Source organism: Xiphophorus couchianus, chromosome 6 (genome assembly GCF_001444195.1).
Source record: "Xiphophorus couchianus chromosome 6, X_couchianus-1.0, whole genome shotgun sequence".
In the NCBI taxonomy this organism is placed as follows: Eukaryota; Metazoa; Chordata; class Actinopteri; order Cyprinodontiformes; family Poeciliidae; genus Xiphophorus; species Xiphophorus couchianus.
In genome coordinates this window covers 29,012,382-29,037,457 of record NC_040233.1, presented here as the reverse complement: position 1 = coordinate 29,037,457, position 25,076 = coordinate 29,012,382, and the positions used below count along the sequence as shown (strand labels likewise).

Sequence of the window (25,076 nt, the reverse complement as noted above, 5' to 3'; positions counted from 1 at the left end):
AAACTTGACTGATTGATACGTTGTGAACCTGGAATTGATCATGTGAATAGCAGCTGGAATAAAAGATTTTTAACAATATGGCTTCTATAAGGTAGTTAATAATTCTGCCCAGAGGAAGGAAGGCCTTCGTTAAAGACCGACCATCACAGAGGAACTCTCAGCTCATTAAGAGAAATATGTCAGTGATTTTACTGCAAACCTTGAAAATACTTTGTAAGCAAATCTTGTTTTTGGTGGAAAGTAACAAAAAGTAAGAACAGATTCAATAAAGCAAGATTAAAACGTAAAGAAAACAGAGCTGCAGACAGAAGTCCACATGTGGGAGAACTTTCCTTACTTCACAATCTACCTGTGACTCAAATCTAAACTTTCCATCAATGATCACTCAGGTACTGATAGCTGAGGTCCAGCCTGGTCATTCAGCACCGGACAGACGGGATGTTCTGCCACGGCGGACCGGAGGCTGAGAAAACAGAGACACAAATACAGGAACACAAGGACGGGTGAAGGAGAACCTTCTGTTTACCAAAGCAAAAATATTCTAAAAACTTTTTATTTCGCTGTCAAAGCAAAGAGAATAAAATGTTTAGTAGATGGGATCAGAACCTCAGCCGATGCTTTAAGTGCAGAGTCGTTTCTTACCTAGCTAGTCGTTAGCATAGCCGTCACTGCGGCCAGGTGAGTCTCATCCTCATCCTCCTCCTCCTCCTCCTCCTCCTCCTCATTCTCCTGCTCATCCTCCTGTTCATCCTCCTGCTCATCCTCCTCCTCCTCCTGCTCATCCTCCTGTTCATCCTCCTCCTCATCTTCCTGCTCATCCTCCTGCTCATCCTCCTCATCCTCCTCCTCATCTTCCTGCTCATCTTCCTTATCCTCCTCCTCCTGCTCCTCCTCATCCTCTTCATCCTCCTCCTCATCTTCCTGCTCATCCTCCTGTTCATCCTCCTTATCCTCCTCCTCATCCCCTCCCCCTCCTCCTCCTCCTGCTCCTCCTCATCCTCCTCATCCTCCTCCTGCTCCACGGGACAAAAAGCTTTGCTGTAACTTTTAGAAAGGTTTTCAGACGGTTCATTGGTTGTGAGTTCAAGTCCCGGTAAGACAAACTGATTAGCTTGGCTCTCACCAAACCTCCCACCTGGTGCTGTTTAAAGCTACAACGGAAAGACTTTTTGATCAAATACATAAATATTAATAATAAATAAAAAAGATGCCTTTTTGATTCCTGTTATTTTTGATAAACAATGTAATGTGATTACTCACATTTCTTTTTAGTGTAACTTAAATTTTATTTTTGTCCTCCATAACTTCACAACTGATTTCTAATTTAGTTGTATTTTTATTAAAATGCCATTTGGTTTTTGAAAGAGATGAATTTTAAAGGTAGAGGTGGAAATGCTTCTTCTTCTTCTCCGTCAGTTTTATTGTGGTTGGAAAACATTACCGCCCCCAACCGGTAAGGAGCGTGGACTCCATGGCAAACGCAAATAAATAAAATAATAGTAATAATATAAAACAGAACCTGATATCTTCTGCTTCCCGAATCTTTCTAATATAAATCAACCATGTCCAATTTAATTTCCATATGACCAAAATTCATAACTTGTTTTGTGGGCAAAAACATCCATCATGTCTGAGGCTCAACAGAGAAGATCCAGAAAAAGTTCTGAAAATATTCTGCTGATGTTGCATCTCCATGCAGTCAGTGAGGAGAACCAGGAGCTCCACCAGCACATCCTCCGTCTGACCTCATCTGCGCTGCAGAATGTCTATAAGCTCAAATCTGGCTTTGAAATGTCCAGTTGATCAGTTTCTCTTGTTTGTCCACAGGAGGAACAGCCACTGACCTGACAGGAGCGAAACCTGACAGAAAGTCCACTCAGACACAAAGTCCTGTAGTAGTTGGTTTTTATTATTGAAATGTTAGGTTTGGGTTTACAGGCAGGTGTGAACAGAGATGGAAAGAGAAATCCTGCAGGCTGAGCAGCTGCAACATGGCCACCAACATGAAGAACGACAGCAGATCAAACGGCCCATATAACTTAAAATACTGATCACAGAGCTGGAGCTGCGCAGGCTGCAGGCACCACAGGCGAGTCGCTGAAACAGACGGCAGGAGGACATTCTGGGGTCTGGTGGTCCAGGATCGGTCTGCGAGAATTTAAAACCTTTGCTGACGTACCAACAGCTGTCCTTTAAGGCGCGAACCGACTCGCCTGCCTGATGATGGGCTCAAAACCTCCTGAAAACCCACAAAGAATCAACACAAACAGTAAAGGTGGAAGGCAACAGCTCTCAGCCCTGTATACAAGCAAGCAGAGATAATAATAATTATAACAATTAGAATAATAACATACCACAGACGTTATGATAGGGGATATATTTTCACCTGGAGGTTTCAGTTGATTGATTGTGATCAGACATAATGGGGCTGCTCAGGATCAAATCAGCCAATCACTTATTTACACACATAATAATAAACTCCTCGCTCTAACTCATAATAAAAAACATTCACTCAAAAATAAAACATTTGTAATAATTATTAGCACCAGTGTATCAGATAAAACTCTCGCTACGCAAAATGTACAAAGTTGCATAGTGTTTGGATGTGGAGACCGAGGCGAGGCGCTGCAGCGTGGGAACGCACCGTGAGCCGAAGCTGCCAAAGTCCAGAAGGGGTCATTCAGGGGTCATTCAGGGGTCGGAACGGGATTTTACACACAAAACAATCCAACAGGTGATCCGTCACGTTCCAACATTAGAACAGCATTTTAGCCGGTGAAACCAGGAAGCTTCAGATCGTTGGGAACAAATCATCTCTTTCAGAAGTTTCTGCCACAGACAGAACTCCTGGTTCACCCCTCAGGTTCTGATCGTCCTCCCACTGAGGAACAGTCGTCCAGGATCTTCTTCAGACTTTGTCCTGGAACATGCTAGCAGCTAGCTGGAAGCCGCCTGTCCAACCCGGGCTGCTTCCATCATGCTAATGAATACACAGAACCAAACCGGCTTTGAGAGTCCGAAGTTACGCTGTTCAACCTGAGACAACAAAAGTTTGCTAAGCTAGCATGCTAAGGCTAACAAGCTAACTAGTGAGCTAACTAGTTAGCTCACTAGTTAGTCTCTTTGCTATAGATAGGAGGTTAGCATGTTAATTTGGATTTATTGTGAAAAAACGATGCTGCTCAGTGAACCTAATCGCCTGCTCCTTCAATAGCACTGAAGATAACAAATTGTTTGTAACATGGGAAACTAGCTTACCAACATTAACCTCTCCAAGCTAATGCAAATGTTCTGTTGCTAATTATTGTGACAAATAAAAGTCATATTTAAATATTAATCTATTTCCAGGAGAAAATCAGCAGCTGGACTCAGTAAAATGTTACTACACTTAAAAAATGTGCAGAAGCCTAACGAGAAACTCTGTAAGACCTTCAGAAAACCTGGAGACCTGCTGCTGAAGGTGACCTTGATTAAAAGGTCTGGCAGGATAAAATGAATCCAAACGCCGCAAATCAGACCAGAGCGTTAAGTTCAGGTATTGCTGTTCATCTGGAGCCAACCTTTAAAATGTTTTTCTTTGAAAACAAACATTAACTTTCATTTATTGTGGTCAATAAACAGATTTGGTTGCTGAACCATTGAAGCTCTTAATTATGTGGGACATTTTGTTTCTGTCTGTGACGGAAAACTTCTGCTTCCCAAAGAATTCCCAACTTCTATCAAGGCTGAAATGTGGAAAATTGTAAATGAGAAAGAGTTTGGGTCTGGTTTTATCTGTCTGGACTTTGGCAGCTTCCCTGCAGCAGTTTATGTGACTTTACAAAACACTGCCACCTGCTGGAGGTGTGAATACTGCAGAAAAAACTATTTTCCCTGCTGTCCGTATCGAGAGCGTAGCTTCAGGAAGAGGATCTGAGAATTCCTTCACGTGTTGAATGTTGGAGACAAAAATATGGCGAGGCGCCAGAGGGCTGCAGTCACGTTGGGTTTATGGTTCTGGTTGTCTCTCCGAGGTTCGTCCGCCTCGCTGCCCAGCGTCTCTGCACCGCACAGTTCACTGTAACGACGCCGCCGTCACCAGCAGCTGCCTCTCTACTGGGCGTGGCTGAAATGTTGGCAAAGAAAGAACTGTTTTGGTAAAAGTCGGCACGCTTGCCGGAGTGTTAGATGTGAGCGTGGAGGAAACGGGGCGGCTGGACGATGTGGGCGGGGCTAAGGCTGCTCCAGCGACGGCGTGTTGAAGCAGCCTTCAGGTAACGTTGCCTTGATGTCGTTCAGGTTGTTGATGTCGCTGCGGATCTCTCGGATCTGCCGGTCATAGTCGTCGATCATCTGCTTCTGTGTGCTCGCCACATCATTCAGCTCCCTCAGCTTCTTGTCCAGCTCGCTGCCGGCCATCTTGTCCTTGGCTCGCTTCAGAGACTCATCAATCTGGTTCAGTTTGCTAAGATCCACTTTATCAATGTTTCCTGCAGAAACACGTGACAGTTAGTCTGTGAGTCACAGCTAATGTTGGCACCGAAAGAGACGAGTTCTGGACCTACCCAGCTGATCCATTAGATCCGTGATGATCTTCAGGACTGTCTTCACCGTACTCTTGGCCTTGCGAGCGTTGTCCTCGGCCTGCTTGGCGGTATCCGACGCCTGCAGGACAGATCAATCCCTCTGACTATCAGCAATGCTCTTGTTAAACAGTTCAACACTTCCTCATAGATCAGAGCATTAGTTCGTACCATGGAGGCCATCATCATGTCGCTGTCGGCCTCAGCCTTCTTCTTCTTCAGCTCCTCCTCTGCGGCGCTCAGCTGATCCATCATGTCATCAACATCTTTGTCCAGCTTGTTTGTGTCCTGCAGCGCCTTCTCTGCTTCCTCTTTAGTCTTAGCCGAGCCCTGCCAGGACACGATGTGAGGAGACGGTGAGCGGACAAAGACGATCAGACCTCCCGTCAACCAGCAGGGGGCGCCTCCTTACCTTCTGGATGTTGCCTGCGATCTTCTCAGCCTCTTCAGCCTTCCTCTTGGCTTCCCCAGCGTCACTAGCAGCATTACCAAGCGCCTCCTTCGCCTGCCGGGTCTTCTCGTTGGCGGCCATGATGGTGGCATTGATGACGGGGATCTTCTTCATGGCTTCCTCTGCTGCTGTCTTGTTGTCGTTGACCCTCCTGTCAAAGTCTGGAAGAAGTTTGGAAATAACCATCAGATTAAAATGATTTAGAAGGAAAACATTTACAATAAGTGGAAAACTAAAGCAACATTGTCTCCACATTTAATTTCCTGCAACAGTGCATCAACATCCCTTCAGTTTTCTCTTAGACAAGAACTTGTTTTATTAAGAGTTCTGCATTGATTAAGGTTTTTTAATGCACAGATTGAGAAAATGTAAAGCTAAAAATCCCCGAAATGTTCTTGTGAAAAATGGTGATTGTTTTTCCAGTAAACAGAAAGATTGCAACAGTTTGCATCTCTCTCTGCTTCACGGAGTCTCGTCTCTCATCTCCATGTTTGCTGAAGAGCAGTCTAAGGTGAGCAGCAGGTTTGGACTGGAAGCGGTTTCAGTACCTCGCAGGTCCTCCAGGATGTTCTCTGCTTCTTTGAAAGTTGACTGGCCTTTCTTCGCCGCCTCCTCGGCTAGAGCTTTAGCGGCATCGGCTCTGGCCAACAGCTGGTCTGCAGTCTGTGGGGCAGAAGGAGGTTTACTGTCCTGTGGCTCAGCCGGAGGAGACTCAGGTCACAACCTGAACTCACCTGCTGCTCACTCTTCCCTTTCTCCAGCAGCTTCCGGACCTCCAGCTCTTTGGGCTTCAGGTCGTCTCGCAGCTCGTTGTACTCCCGTTCTGTCTTGTCAATCAGGTTGTCCAGATCGGACGCCTCCTTCTTAATTTTTTTGGCATCATCCTGAGATCAGGCGCATCATTATTAAGTTTGACTCCTTAAGCAACGCGTGTCTTTTTTACCTTGCTAACATTTACCTCCAATGTCTTGGTGTCAAACGGCGGGAGGCTGGTCAGGTTGGCGAACAGCTTCAGAGCTTTGTTCCCGGCGTCCTCTGCCTCCGCCTGCACCTTGTGGGCCTGTTTCTCCAGATCCTTGGCCCGGTCCTTCGCCTCGTTGTAGCTGATCAGGAGGAGGAGTCAGAAACTCAGGAAGTTCTAAATTTGTTGGAAACTCATGGCCTTGAAGTCCAAAACTTCAAACAGGCTTTACACACAAGGACAGCAAACTGACTTTAAAAGAGACAAACTGCAACAAAAACCACAAAATAGACACAAATAGAAAACATTTTACAGGCAAAGATGTTGCATGAAGCAACTAGAGAGACAAAACAGAGATTCAAAAGTCCTAAATCAAAGCTGCAACATTGCCAGCAGGACAGAGTCGTGTGTGTCTGTCCCTTTAAAACCGTTTTCATCCAGACAAACTGAAACGGGACCTACATCTTGTTGAGCTTGTCAATGTCGTCAGCCATCTTGCTCTCGCCGTCGATGGTCTTCAGCAGCAGGTTATATGCTTTGGTTGACGTGTCGTTGGCATCTTTAGCGATCTTTTCGATCTGATCAGCATCCAACTTGTGCCTGTAGGGAACAACATTTCAATTGTCCTGGATGGATTCAGTTCTTTCAGGTCGGCCAATCAGAGCCGCCGGTGGTGAAGTCTTACTTGTCGGCGAGGCGTCGAGCCTCCTCAGCCAGCAGCGTCATGTTGTTGGGCTCTCCAGTGCCATCGGTAGGTTTGATGTCCTGTGAATAACGTCGGCTCAGTTACCTGCCACTGATCAATCCGTTAAATATCAGGACAATATTGACGTCACTTACCACTTTGCTGACGGCATCCTTGGCCTTGGCCAGTTCCTGCCGAGCTCGGTCTATCAGGCTCTCGGCGTCTCGGACTCTGTCACGCGCGCGGTCAGCCTGAGCGCTGGTGCCGTCCACCGTGTTGCGGATGCTCTGCAGTCGGTTCCACTGGGTGGTCAGGGTGGCGTTCAGGGAGTTCAGACGGTCCAGCAGACCTCGGTCTGCGTCTGCAAGGACCCGGTCAGGCGGTACGTTAGCACACCTCGATGCTGATCTGACTGTTGGTTTAATAACACCACCTTCTGCTCCTCACATTGTTCTTCTATGTGTGGCAGTTTGCAGAGTTACCTTTGCTATTCTGAGCCTCTGCCAGCAGCTCCATGATGACCTTTTCTGCCTCCTTCAATCTGTCCTCAAAGGCCTTATCACTGACCGTATCCTGGCCGGAGCCCAGATTATCTATCAGCGTCTGGAGTTCTTGGAGCTTCTGTCTCTGCTGGTTCACCTGGACACCATTTTAGAAACCATTTTAGTTTGAAGGGTCATGTGAAGCAGTGAAGCTCTGATCAACGACTGCTCACCTTGTCTCGGACCAGACCGTAGCAGGACGGACACTGCTGGCAGCCTGGCACTGACCGGTTGTAGAAATAATTCTCCTCACACATATCGCATCGAGCTCCAACGAAACCGGGCCGACACTCGCACCGGCCGTCTTCCTTACACTGACCTGACAGAGAGCCTTCATGGTCACAGTCACACGCTGGGCAGGAAACAGAAAGACAAGAGTTTCACACCTTTACTGATCTGCAGCTCTAGAATAACTAAAACTATGATAAATATTTCATCTCCTTTCTTCAGGAAAACTACAAGGATTGGTTCTTGTATCTCTTGGATACCGCAGAGATCCAAAACCCAACTGTAACTTTAAAGTAACTAAGTTACAAGTGAAAGAAACTTGTTTGGGTTTGTCCTCACGTTTGCATCCAGAGGAGCTGAAGCCGAAAAAGTTGACCTCACAGCGGTCACAGTGCTGGCCGGCGACGCCGGGTTGGCACTCGCATTGTCCTGAGTCGATGTCACAGTCACCACTGGTGGAGCCGATTGGGTTGCAGTTACACCTGTGGACAGGTAGAGACAGACAATTGGCAAACAAACTCATCAGATCAACCCTCCGCTGGATTCCTGGTTTTTAACTTCCAACCCTGATCTGTTCAGCCACGATGAAAGACATGAAATGACTTTATGTAGAGCTGCACAGTGAAGGGAACTCACTCCTCGCAGCCATTGCCGCTCTGCAGGTTGAAGAATCCCAACTGGCAGGCGCTGCAGTCACGTTCATCCACGTTAGGGAGACACTGACACTGACCGGTGACCGGAGAGCAGCTGGTCTGCTGATCCACTGTGCCCAGCGGAGAACAGGAGCAGGCTGACCAAAGGACCGACAGGAAACACTAAGGTGAAAAGCTCAATGCTGTGAATCCAAGACGAGTCCCAAACTGGTTCTCTGAAAACTGTGTGAAGAACTGAGGCTGCAGCTCATCTGACGATACATAAGCAGTAAAATCTGAGCACTGCAGCGTCAACCAGTAGCTGTGAGTAAAACCTGTTCCTGGTCGTCCACAGAGCGATACGAACGGAGCCTTACCTGCACACTTCTCAGCAGGGTTGGAGGCGTGCGGGTCTCCGAAGAAGCCCGCCTTGCAGCGGTCGCAGAAGAAGCCGTCGGTGTTGTAGATGCACTTCAGGCATTCTCCTGTCTCGCGGTTGCAGTTGCCGACGGCGTTGGGGTCGATGTTATTGCTGCACTGGCAGGAGCGGCAGGGTCGGGCCGGCCCGTTCTGACCCAGAGGGTCCCCAAAGAACCCGTCGTCGCAGAGCTCACAGCGCTTACCTGCACACAGGTTCACATAACACGATGATGTCTACTTCTACTGATCTTAAAAGTTTCAAAAACATGTCAAAGCCAGCTTAGTTAGAATATTTTTAGAAAATCCTCTCTTGGAAGAAGCGTGACGTTGCTTGGTGTCCATCCTCTGTGGTACCTGTGGTTCCAGCAGGACAGTTGGTGCAAACCACTTCTCTGGTTTTGGGGACGACGGCGCAGGTGGCTCCGCCGGGGCAGGGACACGGCCGGCAGTCGCCCGCTGCGCCCTGAGTGGCGTCGCCATAAAACCCGTCCTTGCAGCGCTCGCAGCTCAACCCGGCAGTGTTGTCCTGACAGTCACAGGCTCCTGGACCGGAGACACGGAAACCAGAGACGTTTTCACTGCTGACAGCCAGATGACCACGGAAAGCAAGAACTACAAATAAAACACTTTCTCAACATGCAGTTACAAACAGGCAGAAGGTCAACATTCCTGGAAGATCCACAAACTTAAACTAAAGCAACTGGAAAACTAGTTAGAGAAGCAACAGAACGCAGGTTTACTGGTGGATCCAGTTAGAACCTCAAGAAACCAGTTAGGAACAAACCCAAGATTCTGTCTAAAACCTGAAAAAGACCAAACAAAGACCCTGTGACCATCAAACCGTCTCCTCCCAGTGTTCCCAGTGTCAGGCTGGGAGGCGGCACTGCAGTCAATAGACCCAGGATTCCCAGTGTTCCCAGTCTTACCAGTATCAGGGTGGCAGGCGTCGCTGTGTCCATGGCAGTTGCAGACTTCACAGGAGCTGAAGGGTCCGAGCTCCCGCTGGGCCCGGCGGTATCCCAGGGTGCACTGCTCACAGTGCTGACCCTGGTAACCCGGCGGACAGGAGCACCGCTCCACCCAGCGGGCCGGCACACCTGAGCCCCTCCTCGCCGTCACCAGGGAGACGTTGTCCAGGTAACCAGCACCTGCAGACGCAGAGAAGGTTCATGGTAGAACGGCTGAGGAGGAGGAAGGTGATGAAGGTGAGGAAGGTGATGAAGGTGAGGAAGGTGAGGAAGGTGATGAAGGTGAGGAAGGTGATGAAGGTGATGAAGGTGAGGAAGGTGAGGAAGGTGATGAAGGTGAGGAAGGTGATGAAGGTGAGGGAGGTGATGAAGGTGATGAAGGTGATGAAGGTGAGGAAGGTGATGAAGGTGAGGAAGGTGATGAAGGTGAGGAAGGTGAGGAAGGTGATGAAGGTGAGGAAGGTGATGAAGGTGAGGAAGGTGATGAAGGTGAGGAAGGTGAGGAAGGTGATGAAGGTGAGGAAGGTGATGAAGGTGAGGAAGGTGATGAAGGTGAGGAAGGTGAGGAAGGTGATGAAGGTGAGGAAGGTGAGGAAGGTGATGAAGGTGAGGAAGGTGATGAAGGTGAGGAAGGTGATGAAGGTGAGGAAGGTGAGGAAGGTGATGAAGGTGAGGAAGGTGATGAAGGTGAGGAAGGTGATGAAGGTGATGAAGGTGAGGAAGGTGAGGAAGGTGATGAAGGTGAGGAAGGTGATGAAGGTGATGAAGGTGAGGAAGGTGATGAAGGTGAGGAAGGTGAGGAAGGTGATGAAGGTGAGGAAGGTGAGGAAGGTGAGGAAGGTGATGAAGGTGAGGAAGGTGATGAAGGTGATGAAGGTGATGAAGGTGAGGAAGGTGATGAAGGTGAGGAAGGTGATGAAGGTGATGAAGGTGATGAAGGTGAGGAAGGTGATGAAGGTGAGGAAGGTGATGAAGGTGAGGAAGGTGATGAAGGTGAGGAAGGTGAGGAAGGTGAGGAAGGTGATGAAGGTGAGGAAGGTGATGAAGGTGATGAAGGTGAGGAAGGTGATGAAGGTGAGGAAGGTGATGAAGGTGAGGAAGGTGAGGAAGGTGATGAAGGTGAGGAAGGTGATGAAGGTGAGGAAGGTGAGGAAGGTGAGGAAGGTGATGAAGGTGAGGAAGGTGATGAAGGTGAGGAAGGTGAGGAAGGTGAGGAAGGTGAGGAAGGTGATGAAGGTGAGGAAGGTGATGAAGGTGAGGAAGGTGATGAAGGTGATGAAGGTGAGGAAGGTGATGAAGGTGAGGAAGGTGAGGAAGGTGATGAAGGTGAGGAAGGTGAGGAAGGTGATGAAGGTGAGGAAGGTGATGAAGGTGAGGAAGGTGATGAAGGTGATGAAGATGAGGAAGGTGAGGAAGGTGAGGAAGGTGATGAAGGTGAGGAAGGTGATGAAGGTGAGGAAGGTGATGAAGGTGAGGAAGGTGATGAAGGTGAGGAAGGTGATGAAGGTGAGGAAGGTGATGAAGGTGATGAAGGTGAGGAAGGTGATGAAGGTGATGAAGGTGATGAAGGTGAGGAAGGTGAGGAAGGTGAGGAAGGTGAGGAACGTGATGAAGGTGAGGAAGGTGAGGAAGGTGATGAAGGTGAGGAAGGTGAGGAAGGTGATGAAGGTGAGGAAGGTGATGAAGGTGATGAAGGTGAGGAAGGTGAGGAAGGTGATGAAGGTGAGGAAGGTGATGAAGGTGATGAAGGTGAGGAAGGTGAGGAAGGTGATGAAGGTGAGGAAGGTGATGAAGGTGATGAAGGTGAGGAAGGTGAGACGCCTACTGCGCTCGCTGTAGGTGCCCCGGATCTTGATGGCCGTCAGGTTGTGGAGAAGTTTCTGGAAGTCGGAGTCACTGATGGCAGGTCTCCAGGGGTAACCTGGCTGCTCATGGAGCCTGAACCAGAACCAGAACCAGAACCAGAAAGGTTTCATTTAGTCAGGACCGACAGAGAGCTGAGGAATCTTCTCTGAACAAGAACGGCTGGTCTCACCTGAACACAAAGGTCTGCATGTTCTCGTTGGGGTAGGCGTTGCCCTGGGCGATGAGCGGCACGGCCAGCCTCATGCCGGCCCCCTCCAGGATCAGATCCTCGGCCGACAGCCGGGCGTCCCGCCGCTCCACTCGGAACGTCATGCTCAGGTTTTGTCCATAACTCAGCATCTGATTCCTCAGGAACTTCTCTGTGGAGCAGAAAACACCAGCAGTGAGTCTCTGAGGGGAACCGGAGGATCCGGGCGGGTCAGGGTCCGGTACCTGGGGCCACCAGGTACAGGGGCTGGTAGTCTTCAGACACCAAGGACACTTCCTGTCCGGCGGGAGACCACTGGACAGAGACGGTGGATCCGTCCCGCGTCTGGCCGCTCCACTCCTCTGTACCTGCAAACAGGAACAGGAAGTCAGAAGCTGACACTAGAGGGTTAGCGTGCCCAGAGTTTGGGCTGCAGGCGGAGTTCACCTCTGTCGAAGGTGGAGCTGATGGTGTGGACGCTGTAGCCTTCGGCGCTGTCGCACACAGACGAGTGCTGGAAGCAGAAACAGGCTGTGCAGCCCTGAGGGTTGTTGGGGTCCAAGTTGAAGTAACCTGGTTTACATCTGGAGGGACAGACGGGTCGATATAAAGACTGTCTTAACGAGGAACAGAACCTGAGTGCGGGCCTTACCTGTCGCAGCTGAAGCCCTCCACGTTGTCTTTACAGCGGCACTGACCCGTGTTGACGTCACACTCCTGGGTGCTGCCTGACGGCGAGCAGCTGCAAGGCCTGGCAGACAAGCACAGGGTTAAATTCACCCACAAAGCTCTGGGAGACAAAACGACCCAAACTCAACGATGTGGCCAGCAGATGGCGCTCAGAGGACACAGTTCCTGAGGCAGCTCAGATCAGACTCGGTTCATTCCTGCTTTTCAGAAACTAACGCTGCAGTTTCCCACTCTGTCATGATCCTGTTCCACTTTAAGGCAGTTTGTGTCCAGGTGAGGCGGCGGCGGCGGCGGCGGCGGCGGCGGCGGCGGCGGCGGCGGCCTACCTGCAGCCGGCCTCGGTCAGGCTGTGGAACCCCGGCTGGCAGCGGTCGCACTTCTCCCCGGTTACTCCGGGTTTGCAGGCGCATACGCCTCTGTTGTTGCACTGAGGAGACTCAGAACCTGCAAACACACAAACGGCCGTCAGCTCGGTGACCTTTAACCTCCCATAGATAGTTAGTGTCAATGAAATAAGCAGAGAGGCTGGAATAGAGCAGGAAAAGCTCATTCCACCTGAGGACACACAACCAGGTTTACAGGAACTTCCTCTGAGAAAGAATCCAATAAACTGAGCACAGAACACAGGATACATGCAGACAGAGACACTCAATACAAAACAGAACAAGAGCTAAAAATGATGCAAACACCAAACAAATCCACAAAACTGTCCCCATAAAAACCCATAAAAATATCAAAGCAACAAGTAAAGATGTCAAATATGCCAGAAAGGAGCAGAACATTATAATCAACACAGAGTTGCCATGGATATGAAGAATATCCAGATAAATGTTTCCCATTTATCTGGATATTCTTGAAATGACCAGCAGGGGGCAGAAAACACAGCCGTGTCTTCAGGAAACCTGTTTCTATTTTCTGTTCAGTTCAAGGTTCTTAAATCAAGTTTATGATCTTTATGTTTTACAGTTTGGTTTTATATTTATTAACTTATTTGCCGTCTGAGCCGTTTTGTGTGAGTTTATAGTGCAGAGTTGATGCAACAGTTTCTGTTCCTCAGACTTGAAATGAACCGGTTGACCTGTCAGATAAGAGCGTGGGCGTAGCAGATTCATGCGTCCATCATCCACGTTTCACTCCCAGGATGAAAGGATTAATTTGCAGTTTATGCAGCCAGCTGCCGGGACTCACCGATGGAGTTGCAGTTGCAGGGCAGGCAGCGGTTGCCGCTCTGGTCTCTGTGGTAGTTGTCGAGGCAACGCTCACAGTTGGGCCCGTCGGTGTTGTCGGCGCAGTTCCTGCAGTGACCTCCGTGACCCGTGGCCCGGTACAGCTCGGCGTCGAAGTAACAGTCTGAGCTCTTCCTGTTACAGTCGCAGGCTGAAACACGGAAACACAACAATCCCTGAATGCATCCAACATCCAGACCCAATCAAACTCAGAGCCAGGAACCCTCAACAGAAACGACAGTCTGTCTTCGTGTTGTTTTATTGTGGACAAGCTGTTTTCTGTTTCCTTGGCAAAAAAAATATTGTTTTAACAGAACATGAGACAAAACCGCAGCAGGCCTCCTGAATATGCAGAAAGGCATCAGTCAGAGTCATAATGCTGGTCAGAACTGGAGCAGAAACAGCAGAACTCCACTGGTCAGTCCTGACTCAGGGGAAGTAAAGACACAGAGAGCTTTTACATCCCTGGGCAGGGTGCAGGTTTGTTAAGTCTCCAATCTCTCATTCTCATGTCTTCCCATTAAAACCAGTAGAGCTGGTTGTTCCTAAACCACTGAGTTCTGCATTAAGGTCTGAGTTTGGTGTCCCAATCAAAACGTCGTCACTCCTCTGTTTTCCTTTTATATTTTCTTTATAATTCTGGATTTTAGTCATGAAACTAAAACAGTTTATCAACATGACGATGATTTCTGGCCTTTGGAAAAGTTTCCCTGACGCTCATGTTTCCTGCAGTGTGGGACAGTGAGCACTTAGTCATGCCTCTGCATTAAACAGGAACTACAACTCCCACAATCCCCCAGAGACCTGGCCAGAGGCCAGCGCAGCTGTCCGCTCTCTGGGCCGGTTTCGGTCGGTAACTGGTGACTCACGCAGACACTCGTTGGCGCTGTCGGCCGTCGCCCTCATCCACGGCCGGTCGTTGAAGAAAGCTTTGCACACGCTGCAGTCGACGCCCTCCGTGTTGTGTTTGCAGTCGCAGACCAGCCGGCCCCCGCTGTCCTTCACACACTCGCTGGCGTGGCCGTTACACTTACACCTGACGACACACACACACACACACACACACACACACACACACACACACACACCCGTTACACCTGGACGACACACCACTCAGCACATCACCTGACAAAGAAACAGCATTTCATCATCAGACGTGTCGTCTGAACGCAGCCTGTTGCTGTGAAATCTGTCATCGAGTTTTGAGCCGCTCTGGGAAGAGCCTGTTCCGCTCGGTGATTGAAGGTTTGCTTCGACCTCCTCAGGTGGAAGAATGGCTCCAACAGGACGGCGCTTGTTCAGCCTCTCAGGAGTTTCCTGGCACAGAGCCGTGGAAAGTCTGACAGCAGAAAGAACTTCGGAGAGTCTCGCTGGTCTGGAGCTCAGATCCGATAAACCTGAGCTGCGCACGTTTCTGTCGTCTCAGGCAAACGTTCAGAGAAATGATGCAAACACTGATTCATGAAAACAGCAAAACCGGCAAAATCTATAATCACAAGAAATACCAAACAGAAATCAGGAGTGGAAAAACTCCGTCCATCTGTCCATCCCTGTTTTTCAGCTAAATTAGTTGGTTTTTATAGTTTAGTTGTGACTTTTCTTTACAACACAGCTGTTAGCATGAACCTGCTAGCTCTGCTAGCTTTTGATAGCAGTTAACTCTAATTAAACTCTGACTATTAAACTAATGTTAGAAATTAGACATGATTTTAACTTTAGGCAACATAAATGTTTAGCAGCTAAGCTACAGACTGTTAGCTTAGCTTAAGCCAGCAGGTAAACTTTGAGCTTTAACTACATTTTATTAGATTAAATTTACAAAGTTATTTTTTGAATTAGGTAAAAATTGTCACTAAATGTGCATTTATGTAATTTCTGCTTCTTGAGTCATAAACTAATGATTATCAATGATTTCCACCAAATCTAATTTACAAAACAAAACAGATCTAAAGTAGTTTGTTCATATTAAATAATTTTGCACATCATCCAGTAAATATTGGTGTTAAACTGAACTGGTTTACATTAAACCAGTAAGCCTTAAGGAGTTAATAATCTGTTTCTGTTTGAACTGAGGCAGCAGATCAGGCCTGCAGGGTTTCAGAACCAGGATGAGTTCATGGATCCTGGTTAAAGTTCAACCAGCAGCATAAAGGTGAGCAGGACCGGCCCGGAGGAGCCGGGAGGTAAAGTCCGCTCAGAGACCACGCCTGGGTAAGAGAAACCTCCGGTCTGTCAGGGCCCCCGACCCGCCCCGTCCCCGTTTCCCCGTAATCCGGCCCTGCCAACCAGGAATGTCAGGAATGCTGGATGTGTAATGGAAATCTGCTCTACATTTCAAACAGATTATGGCTGCAGAGGCTCTGTGTTCAACACTCTGGTAATGGCTGTCCTCACCGCTTCCCCCCAGCGGGGCGGGAAATGGAGACCCCATGTAAACGCTGAGGCAGGCGTCGGGGCAGCGGACCACACAGGACCCATAAATTCACCTGACCCCACTTCTCCATTTACTGGAGGCCTCCTTTGTCTGAGCAGGCTGGAGAAGCCTGCAGAAACCCGGCCGTCAGATGAATGTTTAACTCGTGTTTACCTTCCTCCCACGGCGAAGTCAGAGATGGCGTAGTAGTAGGACTTGAGGACCTTGGGATCGTTGAAAACTTCGTCTCCGAACGTGTTGAGCCTGTTCAGGGTCACTCTGATGTCTGTGGCCGTCACCCAGTCCTAAACGGAGACGACACGGACGATTACAGCAAACATGCAGGCTGCAGCTTCGGCTCACAGCGTTTCAGTGGGAATGAACAGACTTTATCTAAACGCCAAAAGTGTGAATTGCAGCCACCTGAACAATCCCCAAAACCCCTCTCCTGTTCAAGCATGCAGGAAAATGCAACATGCTCCGTCTGGAGGCGGCGTGTCACAGATGCTAAAAGTGATAAACGTCTGAGGCTGGAAAATGAAATGAAAGGAGTTTTTATCAGAAATCACCGTTTCTGGACTCTGGAGGGAAACGGCTTCGGCCTCCGATCCTCATATTGAGACCAGAAACTCACAGAAACCTGGAGATTAATGTTGGCTGGAAGCAGCGAGAACCGGAGAGAGAATCGGGTCAGGAAAGGTTCTGCAGCTTTGAACCGGTTTACCGACGTTAAACTGGTTTACTGATGTTAAACTGGTTTAATGATGTTAAACTGGTTTACTGACGTTAAACCGGTTTACTGATGTTAAACTGGTTTACTGATGTTAAACTGGTTTACTGATGTTAAACTGGTTTACTGACGTTAAACCGGTTTACTGATGTTAAACTGGTTTACTGACGTTAAACCGGTTTACTGATGTTAAACTGGTTTACTGATGTTAAACTGGTTTACCGACGTTAAACTGGTTTGATGATGTTAAACTGGTTTACTGATGTTAAACCGGTTTACTGATGTTAAACTGGTTTACTGATGTTAAACTGGTTTACCGACGTTAAACTGGTTTGATGATGTTAAACCGGTTTACTGATGTTAAACCGGTTTACTGATGTTAAACCGGTTTACTGATGTTAAACCGGTTCACTGATGTTAAACCGGTTCACTGACGTTAAACCGGTTTACTGACGTTAAACCGGTTTACTGATGTTAAACCGGTTTACTGATGTTAAACCGGTTCACTGACGTTAAACCGGTTTACTGATGTTAAACTGGTTTACTGATGTTAAACCGGTTTACTGATGTTAAACTGGTTTACTGATGTTAAACTGGTTTACCGACGTTAAACTGGTTTGATGATGTTAAACCGGTTTACTGATGTTAAACCGGTTTACTGATGTTAAACCGGTTTACTGATGTTAAACTGGTTTACTGATGTTAAACTGGTTTACCGACGTTAAACTGGTTTACTGACGTTAAACCGGTTTACTGATGTTAAACCGGTTTACTGATGTTAAACCGGTTCACTGACGTTAAACCGGTTTACTGATGTTAAACTGGTTTACTGACGTTAAACTGGTTTACTGATGTTAAACTGGTTTACTGATGTTAAACTGGTTTACCAACATTAAACTGTTTCACTGCGACTGCAAAATATCTGGAAGAACAGAGCTGAGGAAAAGTATTTAAAGTTTTTACAACTTCAGATTTTATTCAGTTTAACAAAAACAAATTAATCTACAAAAATAACCAGAAAAAATACAAAAACTGTTTTTAAATTGTGATTTTATGTATCTAACTAATGACATGGATCTAAATGAGCCTCTTCAATATAATCATTGTTCAATCAGAATTAACTGAAATTATTCCATCACAGTTTTTAATAACCACACAATTTTATGGGTAATTTTTCCCTTAGGACACAGAATGCTGTTCTTTATTCTGTTCTGGATCCTCTGTAAGGTTCTGGATCCTCTATAAGGTTCTGACAGGAAGTTCTGCAGCTCTGGGAAGTTGATGAAACCAAATCAAATAACAGTTTTTATTTTATGAGCTCCATGATTTAAACGCGGGACGAAGGAATTCGTCACGACCAGCTGCCGGGTTTCTGAGCGTTGCTCAACGTCTGGCCGGAGCCTCGTGGGAAAGCGGGTCGGTACCGGCAGGAGGTGAATCGGACACAGCGGTTCAGAGTGGGAGCTCACAGAGTGTCTGCGAACGGAACCCAGGTTCTGGACGGGTTCTGGTTCGCTCACCAAACTGTAGTAACTCAGTCCGGATCTGACCCGGTGAAGTTTTGCTGCTAGTCTCAGTCTCAGGCGGTTCTGGTTTCAACCCGGAAGTTCTGGGAAACATTTCTCCAGTCAGTATTTCTGCTCCAGAAATAATCTGATCCGAACAAACGAAGGCGGTTCTGAAGCTGAACAGGAAATACATTAATGTCATTTCTGTAAGGACCGAACTTTCCCAGGAAAGGTCAGAGGACCTGCAGAGGTCAGAGGTCAGGGGGCACTCGGACTTCCTCAGGTTCAGATCACATCCCGGCCCAGTCAGGAGAAACCGGCTGGGATTCCCGTCCTCCAGGGAGCCGGAACCGCCATCAGCCGAGTCAGCAAAATCTGACCCAAAAAATCTGGTCCTGCTTCAAGGTCCAGAAGCAGGAGCGACCCGGACCTGGACCTGGACCCGGATCTGGATCTGGACACAGACCTGGATCCGGACTCGGACCTGGATCCGGACCTGGACTTGAATTTGGACCTGGATCCGGACCTGGATCCGGAGTCGGACCTGGTTCCAGACCTGGACTAGATTCAATCATCTGGACTCGTTTCCTCCGTTGGCCTCCAGCTCATTCTAAGCGATGAGCAGCTCCAGATAAAATAAAATAAAATAAAATAAAATAAAATGTTTCTACTAAATGATCAAGATCATGAAAACAATCTGGACTCATTTCTGGTCCAAACTCGTTTTCCTGACCTGGGACCGGCTGACGATGGAGTGAAGAACTGAAACACGTTTTGACTCGACCCAAACTCTGAAGGTGACTTGGTTCTGGCAGCGACTCGGCAAACCGGGCCCAGCTGAACTAGGCCCGGGCGAACCAGGCCCAGGCAAACCGGGCCCAGGCGAAGGCGGGTCGCCGTCCTGCAGCTGGAGGACTTCTTGTCGTCGTCCTGTCAGGATTCATGCAGAACAAGCCGGCAGCTGCGGGTCCAGACCGGTTCTGAATCGTCTCACAACATTTGTTCTCCGTCCGTCACGAGCAGAGAGGAAAAAATCCTGCAGGAACCGGAAACATTCAGCCGGGCCGAACCAGAACCTCGCTGCCTCCAGGAAGCATCATTCAGGAAATTAAACCAGATAATCTGATTAAAGATTCAGTCAGAATCAGACGAGACTCGGAACGTTTCAGAGTTTCTCTGTTTTCTCTGCCGTGACCTGAAGCATCTGGTCTGTTTTACAGGAACTTCAGATCCGTCATCATTTTCACAGCTGGGAGGATTCAGGATTCCACTTCCTGTCTGGAAAACGTTCCAGCTGCAGCCGGGCCGGTTGAGACGCAGCAGGGATTAGAACCAGCAACCTTTCCTCTGGTGTCACTCACATAGCAAAGGTCAGGCTGGAAACTGAAGGATTTTTACATAAACCAGAAATATGATTCATAAGTATTATTTTAACTTGGAAAGTTCTTTATGAATGAATGAATAAGATTTTACTGAACGGATGAAAAGCTGAAACATGAAACATCTTTTCTGGTTCAGATTTGAATTATTGGCTTTTTGTTTCTTTGAACCAGAAACTTCAGATGTTTCATCATAAACTGATTCATGTTCATGTTGTTACTTTAGATTAAAAATCTTTCCATTAATCCCACATTTCTGTACTAAAATGTTTTTTATTGAACTGATGTAATAATCTGATCTTAACTGTCATAATTATCAGAAATAAAATCTTGGTAACATCAGTGTGAATTAATCCCTCAGATTAGAGAGTTTCTGGAATAAATACTTTCTATAACTTATTGATATATTTATTTATTCAACTAACTGATCAGAACTGCAGTAAATGTATCTCACATGTTTACTGCAGGCTAATGTGGCCTGTTACCGTTAGCAAACTGATGCTAACATCGCTGTTAGCATGCTAACACTAACATTAGCATACCAACAGAGATGCTCTCAGCTTATTGTTGTGAATTCAAAATTATTCTAAAATCACAAATCATTATAATTCAGCAGAAGCTTCATCATCTTCTGAACTTAAACCAGGAAAATGTTGAGATTTTGTGAATTAAAGTGACTTTAAGGCTTTTAAACTCAGTAATCAGTTTGGAGTTTTACAGTGTGTTTTCAGTCAAACGGGTTAAATCAACCTAGATTGAGGTTTTGGTTCCTCAGCATCCTGAAAACATTTATCTATGCACCATGTGCCAGTTTGGCTCAGCCGGCGTTTAAATAGAGACCATGACACAGAGACACCAAGGGAACATTTAAAGCACAGCTGTGACATCCAGAGACGTCCAACATGAATAAAACTGATGAAACAATAAAGATGCCAAAAATGTCCAACTGTTTCATACAGAACCGAGAAATCTAATTAAGATGTCAACATTTCAGATCAATTATCAACCCGCTGCTATAAAAAAACCAGTAACTGTGGCAGGCTGTGACCTTTCAGACGACCTCTGTGTGATCTGGTAATGTTTTATTAAAATTAGAAACCTGTTTATAGTTTTCCCGTCGTGCGCTCAGCTGTTTTGGGCTCAGCTGTGGAAACCAGAGGCAGGAACAGGAATTCAGTATGAAACGTCTTGGTGAGTTTATGTCTGAGGAACTTCCTTCTGAACGCCTGGGTGCAGCGTGAAGGAACAAAGCTGTAAACCTGAGCCCAGTTTGACCCGGTTTCAGGCTGTAAAATGGGGAAATGTTGGACTGATGAAGCAGAGCTCTGATCCATTCGTCAGGCCTTTATGACTCTGTTCTGCTGGGAATTGAACCGGCGCCCGCTGACAGCGGCTCTGCGTCCGCCGGCGCGTTAAAGAGCTGGGAATCCCGGCAGGTCAGCTGGTGGTTATTTCCCAATCCGGACCTGCAGACGACAGGCGGCAGGAATGTCACAGAGCCGGCGGCGGCGCCGGCCGGCTGACGCCTCAGGAAGAGTCCAGCTTCGGTATAAATAGCTTCGTGCCAACGGGTCAAATAAGGAAGTTTGAAGCTGAGCAGCAGAAGCTAAATCTGTTCTGACGAAGTTCAGGAGGAACAGAGGCAGAACCCAACAGGATGGCGGATCCGACCCGGGAAGGTCAGGACCAGACCCGGACAGTGAAGGTCAGGACCAGACCCGGTCCATGAAGGTCAGGACCAGACCCGGTCAGTGTAGGTCAGGACCAGACCCGGTCCATGTTCCTCCGCCTGGGTGGAACCACAGACCCTGAAACGTGACACCATCACGTCCAGAAACTGGGACCAGCTCTGGACGTTTGATGGTTTCCATCATTTCCTCGGTTCTGCTGCAGCAGATTAAAACTGAACCAAACGTCAGACGAGGAGCAACAGGTGTGACCGGATCCAGGTCCGGTTCAATCCTGCAATCGTTAACATAATTAGATGTTGCCATGGGAACCGTCATCCAGCTGCTGTTGGTGACTAACCAACATGTCCGACAAATAGGTCCAGATCCAGATCCAGATCCAGACTGAGATCCGGTCCAGAGCCAGTCCAGATCCGGTCTAGATCTGATCCAGATCTGGTCCAAAGCAGATCCAGTTCTGGTTCTGGTAACTTCCGGTCACTGACTGGACCGTGAACTCATCTGTACCAAAGGTTTCTAACAGCAGAAGCCCGGCCCAAACCGGGTCATCAACAGAACCTTGACCCAAAACAACAGAACATCTGGGAAAGAAAAGGATCACAGTGCTAAAATGGTCCAGTAATCTCCAAACCGGGTCACACCGAGTGCAGCATCCTGGACCTTCAGAACCAACGAGACAAACGGAGAGTTGGTCCTGGTCCGTTCGGTTTCCTCAGAACCCGACCAGACCAGGACCAACGACCAGCACATTTAATGTTAGTGATATAAACATTTTATTTACATCTCAGTGTAACGATGCCAATAAACTAGATGGGTTCACATCAAACCAGCAACTGGAGGAAAATAAACTCCTGGAGGCGCCTGAGTCTGAGAAGAGCTGGAAAAATTTCACAACATTGTGTAAGAAAGAGAAGAATGAAAACAATCTGCTTTCCAGTTATGAGGCAACAGCAGGAAGGAGGAACCCCGAGAGGAGGAGGAGGAGGAGGAGGAAGAACGATAGAACTGCTCCAACTGCTGGTGAGGCGAGCCAAACGCTCCGGTGGGAAATCTGGGGGAGTCTCCTAGTAGCAACACTGGCTGGCTTGGAACCAGCAACCTCAAAGCCCTGGCCCAGAGAGAGCCGAACCTGAGGAACGTAGAGCTACAACCCTCAGATCCGGTTGGGAGCTGGGTTCCTCCCAGAGTGGATGCCAGTTGAGATGGTTTGGGAATCCAGTAAGGAAACTTTGACTGGATCCTTTGATTAAAATCCTTTCATCCTCAACTTCAGGATGAAAACCTGCGTTTTATCAAACTGCCCACATCTTACCCTGTTGCTGCGCTATGAGTATTTCTGGTTTTCAGGGAACTTTTTCTTTTGAAGCTGAAGTTTTGGTAACAGCTGAAGTTTTATGGTAACAGCTAATGTTCTGTGGTAACAGCTGAAGTTTTATGGTAACAGCTGAAGTTTTATGGTAACAGCTGAAGTTTTATGGTAACAGCTGAAGTTTTATGGTAACAGCTGAAGTTTTATGGTAACAGCTGATGTTCTGTGGTAACAGCTGAAGTTTTATGGTAACAGCTGAAGTTTTATGGTAACAGCTGAGGTTTTATGGTAACAGCTGATGTTCTATGGTAACAGCTGAAGTTTTATGGTAACAGCTGAAGTTTTATGGTAACAGCTGAAGTTTTATGGTAACAGCTGATGTTCTGTGGTAACAGCTGAAGTTTTATGGTAACAGCTGGATGTTTTATGGTAACAGCTGACGTTTTATGGTAACAGCTGACGTTTTATGGTAACAGCTGACGTTTTATGGTAACAGCTGACGTTTTATGGTAACAGCTGACGTTTTATGGTAACAGCTGATCTTTTCTGGTAACAGCTGATCTTTTCTGGTAACAGCTGACGTTTTATGGTAACAGCTGATGTTTTATGGTAACAGCTGATGTTTTATGGTAACAGCTGATCTTTTCTGGTAACAGCTGAAGTTTTATGGTAACAGCTGATCTTTTCTGGTAACAGCTGATCTTTTCTGGTAACAGCTGACGTTTTATGGTAACAGCTGGATGTTTTATGGTAACAGCTGATGTTTTATGGTAACAGCTGATCTTTTCTGGTAACAGCTGAAGTTTTATGGTAACAGCTGATCTTTTCTGGTAACAGCTGAAGTTTTATGGTAACAGCTGATGTTTTATGGTAACAGCTGAAGTTTTATGGTAACAGCTGATGTTTTATGGTAACAGCTGAAGTTTTATGGTAACAGCTGACGTTTTATGGTAACAGCTGAAGTTTTATGATAACAGCTGAAGTTTTGGTAACAGCTGATCTTTTCTGGTAACAGCTGAAGTTTTATGGTAACAGCTGACATTTTATGGTAACAGCTGAAGGTTTGGTAACAGCTGAAGTTTTATGGTAACAGCTGAAGTTTTGTGGTAACAGCTGAAGTTTTGTGGTAACAGCTGATGTTTTATGGTAACAGCTGAAGTTTTATGGTAACAGCTGATGTTTTGTGGTAACAGCTGAAGTTTTGTGGTAACAGCTGAAGTTTTGTGGTAACAGCTGATGTTTTATGGTAACAGCTGACGTTTTATGGTAACAGCTGAAGGTTTGGTAACAGCTGAAGTTTTATGGTAACAGCTGAAGTTTTGTGGTAACAGCTGAAGTTTTGTGGTAACAGCTGAAGTTTTATGGTAACAGCTGAAGTTTTATGGTAACAGCTGACGTTTTATGGTAACAGCTGAAGGTTTGGTAACAGCTTAAGTTTTATGGTAACAGCTGATCTTTTCTGGTAACAGCTGATCTTTTCTGGTAACAGCTGACGTTTTATGGTAACAGCTGACGTTTTATGGTAACAGCTGGATGTTTTATGGTAACAGCTGATGTTTTATGGTAACAGCTGATCTTTTCTGGTAACAGCTGACGTTTTATGGTAACAGCTGAAGTTTTATGGTAACAGCTGATCTTTTCTGGTAACAGCTGACGTTTTATGGTAACAGCTGATGTTTTATGGTAACAGCTGAAGTTTTATGGTAACAGCTGAAGTTTTATGGTAACAGCTGACGTTTTATGGTAACAGCTGAAGTTTTATGGTAACAGCTGAAGTTTTGGTAACAGCTGATCTTTTCTGGTAACAGCTGAAGTTTTATGGTAACAGCTGACATTTTATGGTAACAGCTGAAGGTTTGGTAACAGCTGAAGTTTTATGGTAACAGCTGAAGTTTTGTGGTAACAGCTGAAGTTTTGTGGTAACAGCTGATGTTTTATGGTAACAGCTGAAGTTTTATGGTAACAGCTGATGTTTTGTGGTAACAGCTGAAGTTTTATGGTAACAGCTGATGTTTTGTGGTAACAGCTGAAGTTTTATGGTAACAGCTGAAGTTTTGTGGTAACAGCTGATGTTTTATGGTAACAGCTGACGTTTTATGGTAACAGCTGAAGGTTTGGTAACAGCTGAAGTTTTATGGTAACAGCTGAAGTTTTGTGGTAACAGCTGAAGTTTTATGGTAACAGCTGAAGTTTTGGTAACAGCTGAAGTTTTATGGTAACAGCTGAAGTTTTATGGTAACAGCTGAAGTTTTATGGTAACAGCTGAAGTTTTATGGTAACAGCTGATGTTTTATGGTACCAGCTGAAGTTTTATGGTAACAGCTGAAGTTTTATGGTAACAGCTGAAGTCTTATGGTAACAGCTGAAGTTTTATGGTAACAGCTGAAGTTTTATGGTAACAGCTGAAGTTTTATGGTAACAGCTGAAGTTTTATGGTAACAGCTGAAGTTTTGGTAACAGCTGAAGTTTTATGGTAACAGCTGAAGTTTTATGGTAACAGCTGATGTTTTATGGTAACAGCTGAAGTTTTATGGTAACAGCTGAAGTTTTATGGTAACAGCTGAAGTTTTGTAATAACTTCTGCTCCCACAGCTGCAGCTCTGAACCAACAGCTAAAATCATGTTTTCACA

At 46.7% G+C, this 25,076-nt stretch overlaps 1 protein-coding gene across 1 annotated transcript in view; it reads right to left on the bottom strand.

Moving 5' to 3' along the window:
* Positions 1 to 1,888: 1,888 nt before the first annotated feature.
* Positions 1,889 to 25,076, bottom strand: part of lamc1 (laminin, gamma 1) — a 48,156-nt gene continuing 24,968 nt past the window's right edge. The window contains exons 3-28 of the mRNA XM_028019680.1: positions 16,006 to 16,136; positions 14,288 to 14,454; positions 13,381 to 13,569; positions 12,519 to 12,636; positions 12,155 to 12,253; positions 11,950 to 12,086; positions 11,748 to 11,870; positions 11,485 to 11,674; positions 11,275 to 11,387; positions 9,408 to 9,629; positions 8,836 to 9,024; positions 8,439 to 8,684; positions 8,066 to 8,219; positions 7,769 to 7,911; positions 7,375 to 7,553; positions 7,142 to 7,298; positions 6,815 to 7,020; positions 6,660 to 6,739; positions 6,437 to 6,574; positions 5,972 to 6,116; positions 5,748 to 5,897; positions 5,562 to 5,676; positions 4,975 to 5,174; positions 4,734 to 4,892; positions 4,545 to 4,644; positions 1,889 to 4,469 (exon numbers count right to left, since the gene is read on the bottom strand). Of these exons, the coding sequence (XP_027875481.1) occupies positions 4,213 to 4,469; positions 4,545 to 4,644; positions 4,734 to 4,892; positions 4,975 to 5,174; positions 5,562 to 5,676; positions 5,748 to 5,897; positions 5,972 to 6,116; positions 6,437 to 6,574; positions 6,660 to 6,739; positions 6,815 to 7,020; positions 7,142 to 7,298; positions 7,375 to 7,553; positions 7,769 to 7,911; positions 8,066 to 8,219; positions 8,439 to 8,684; positions 8,836 to 9,024; positions 9,408 to 9,629; positions 11,275 to 11,387; positions 11,485 to 11,674; positions 11,748 to 11,870; positions 11,950 to 12,086; positions 12,155 to 12,253; positions 12,519 to 12,636; positions 13,381 to 13,569; positions 14,288 to 14,454; positions 16,006 to 16,136 (4,107 nt within the window). The 3' untranslated portion in view covers positions 1,889 to 4,212. The remainder of the gene's footprint in view (positions 4,470 to 4,544; positions 4,645 to 4,733; positions 4,893 to 4,974; positions 5,175 to 5,561; positions 5,677 to 5,747; positions 5,898 to 5,971; positions 6,117 to 6,436; positions 6,575 to 6,659; positions 6,740 to 6,814; positions 7,021 to 7,141; positions 7,299 to 7,374; positions 7,554 to 7,768; positions 7,912 to 8,065; positions 8,220 to 8,438; positions 8,685 to 8,835; positions 9,025 to 9,407; positions 9,630 to 11,274; positions 11,388 to 11,484; positions 11,675 to 11,747; positions 11,871 to 11,949; positions 12,087 to 12,154; positions 12,254 to 12,518; positions 12,637 to 13,380; positions 13,570 to 14,287; positions 14,455 to 16,005; positions 16,137 to 25,076) is intronic.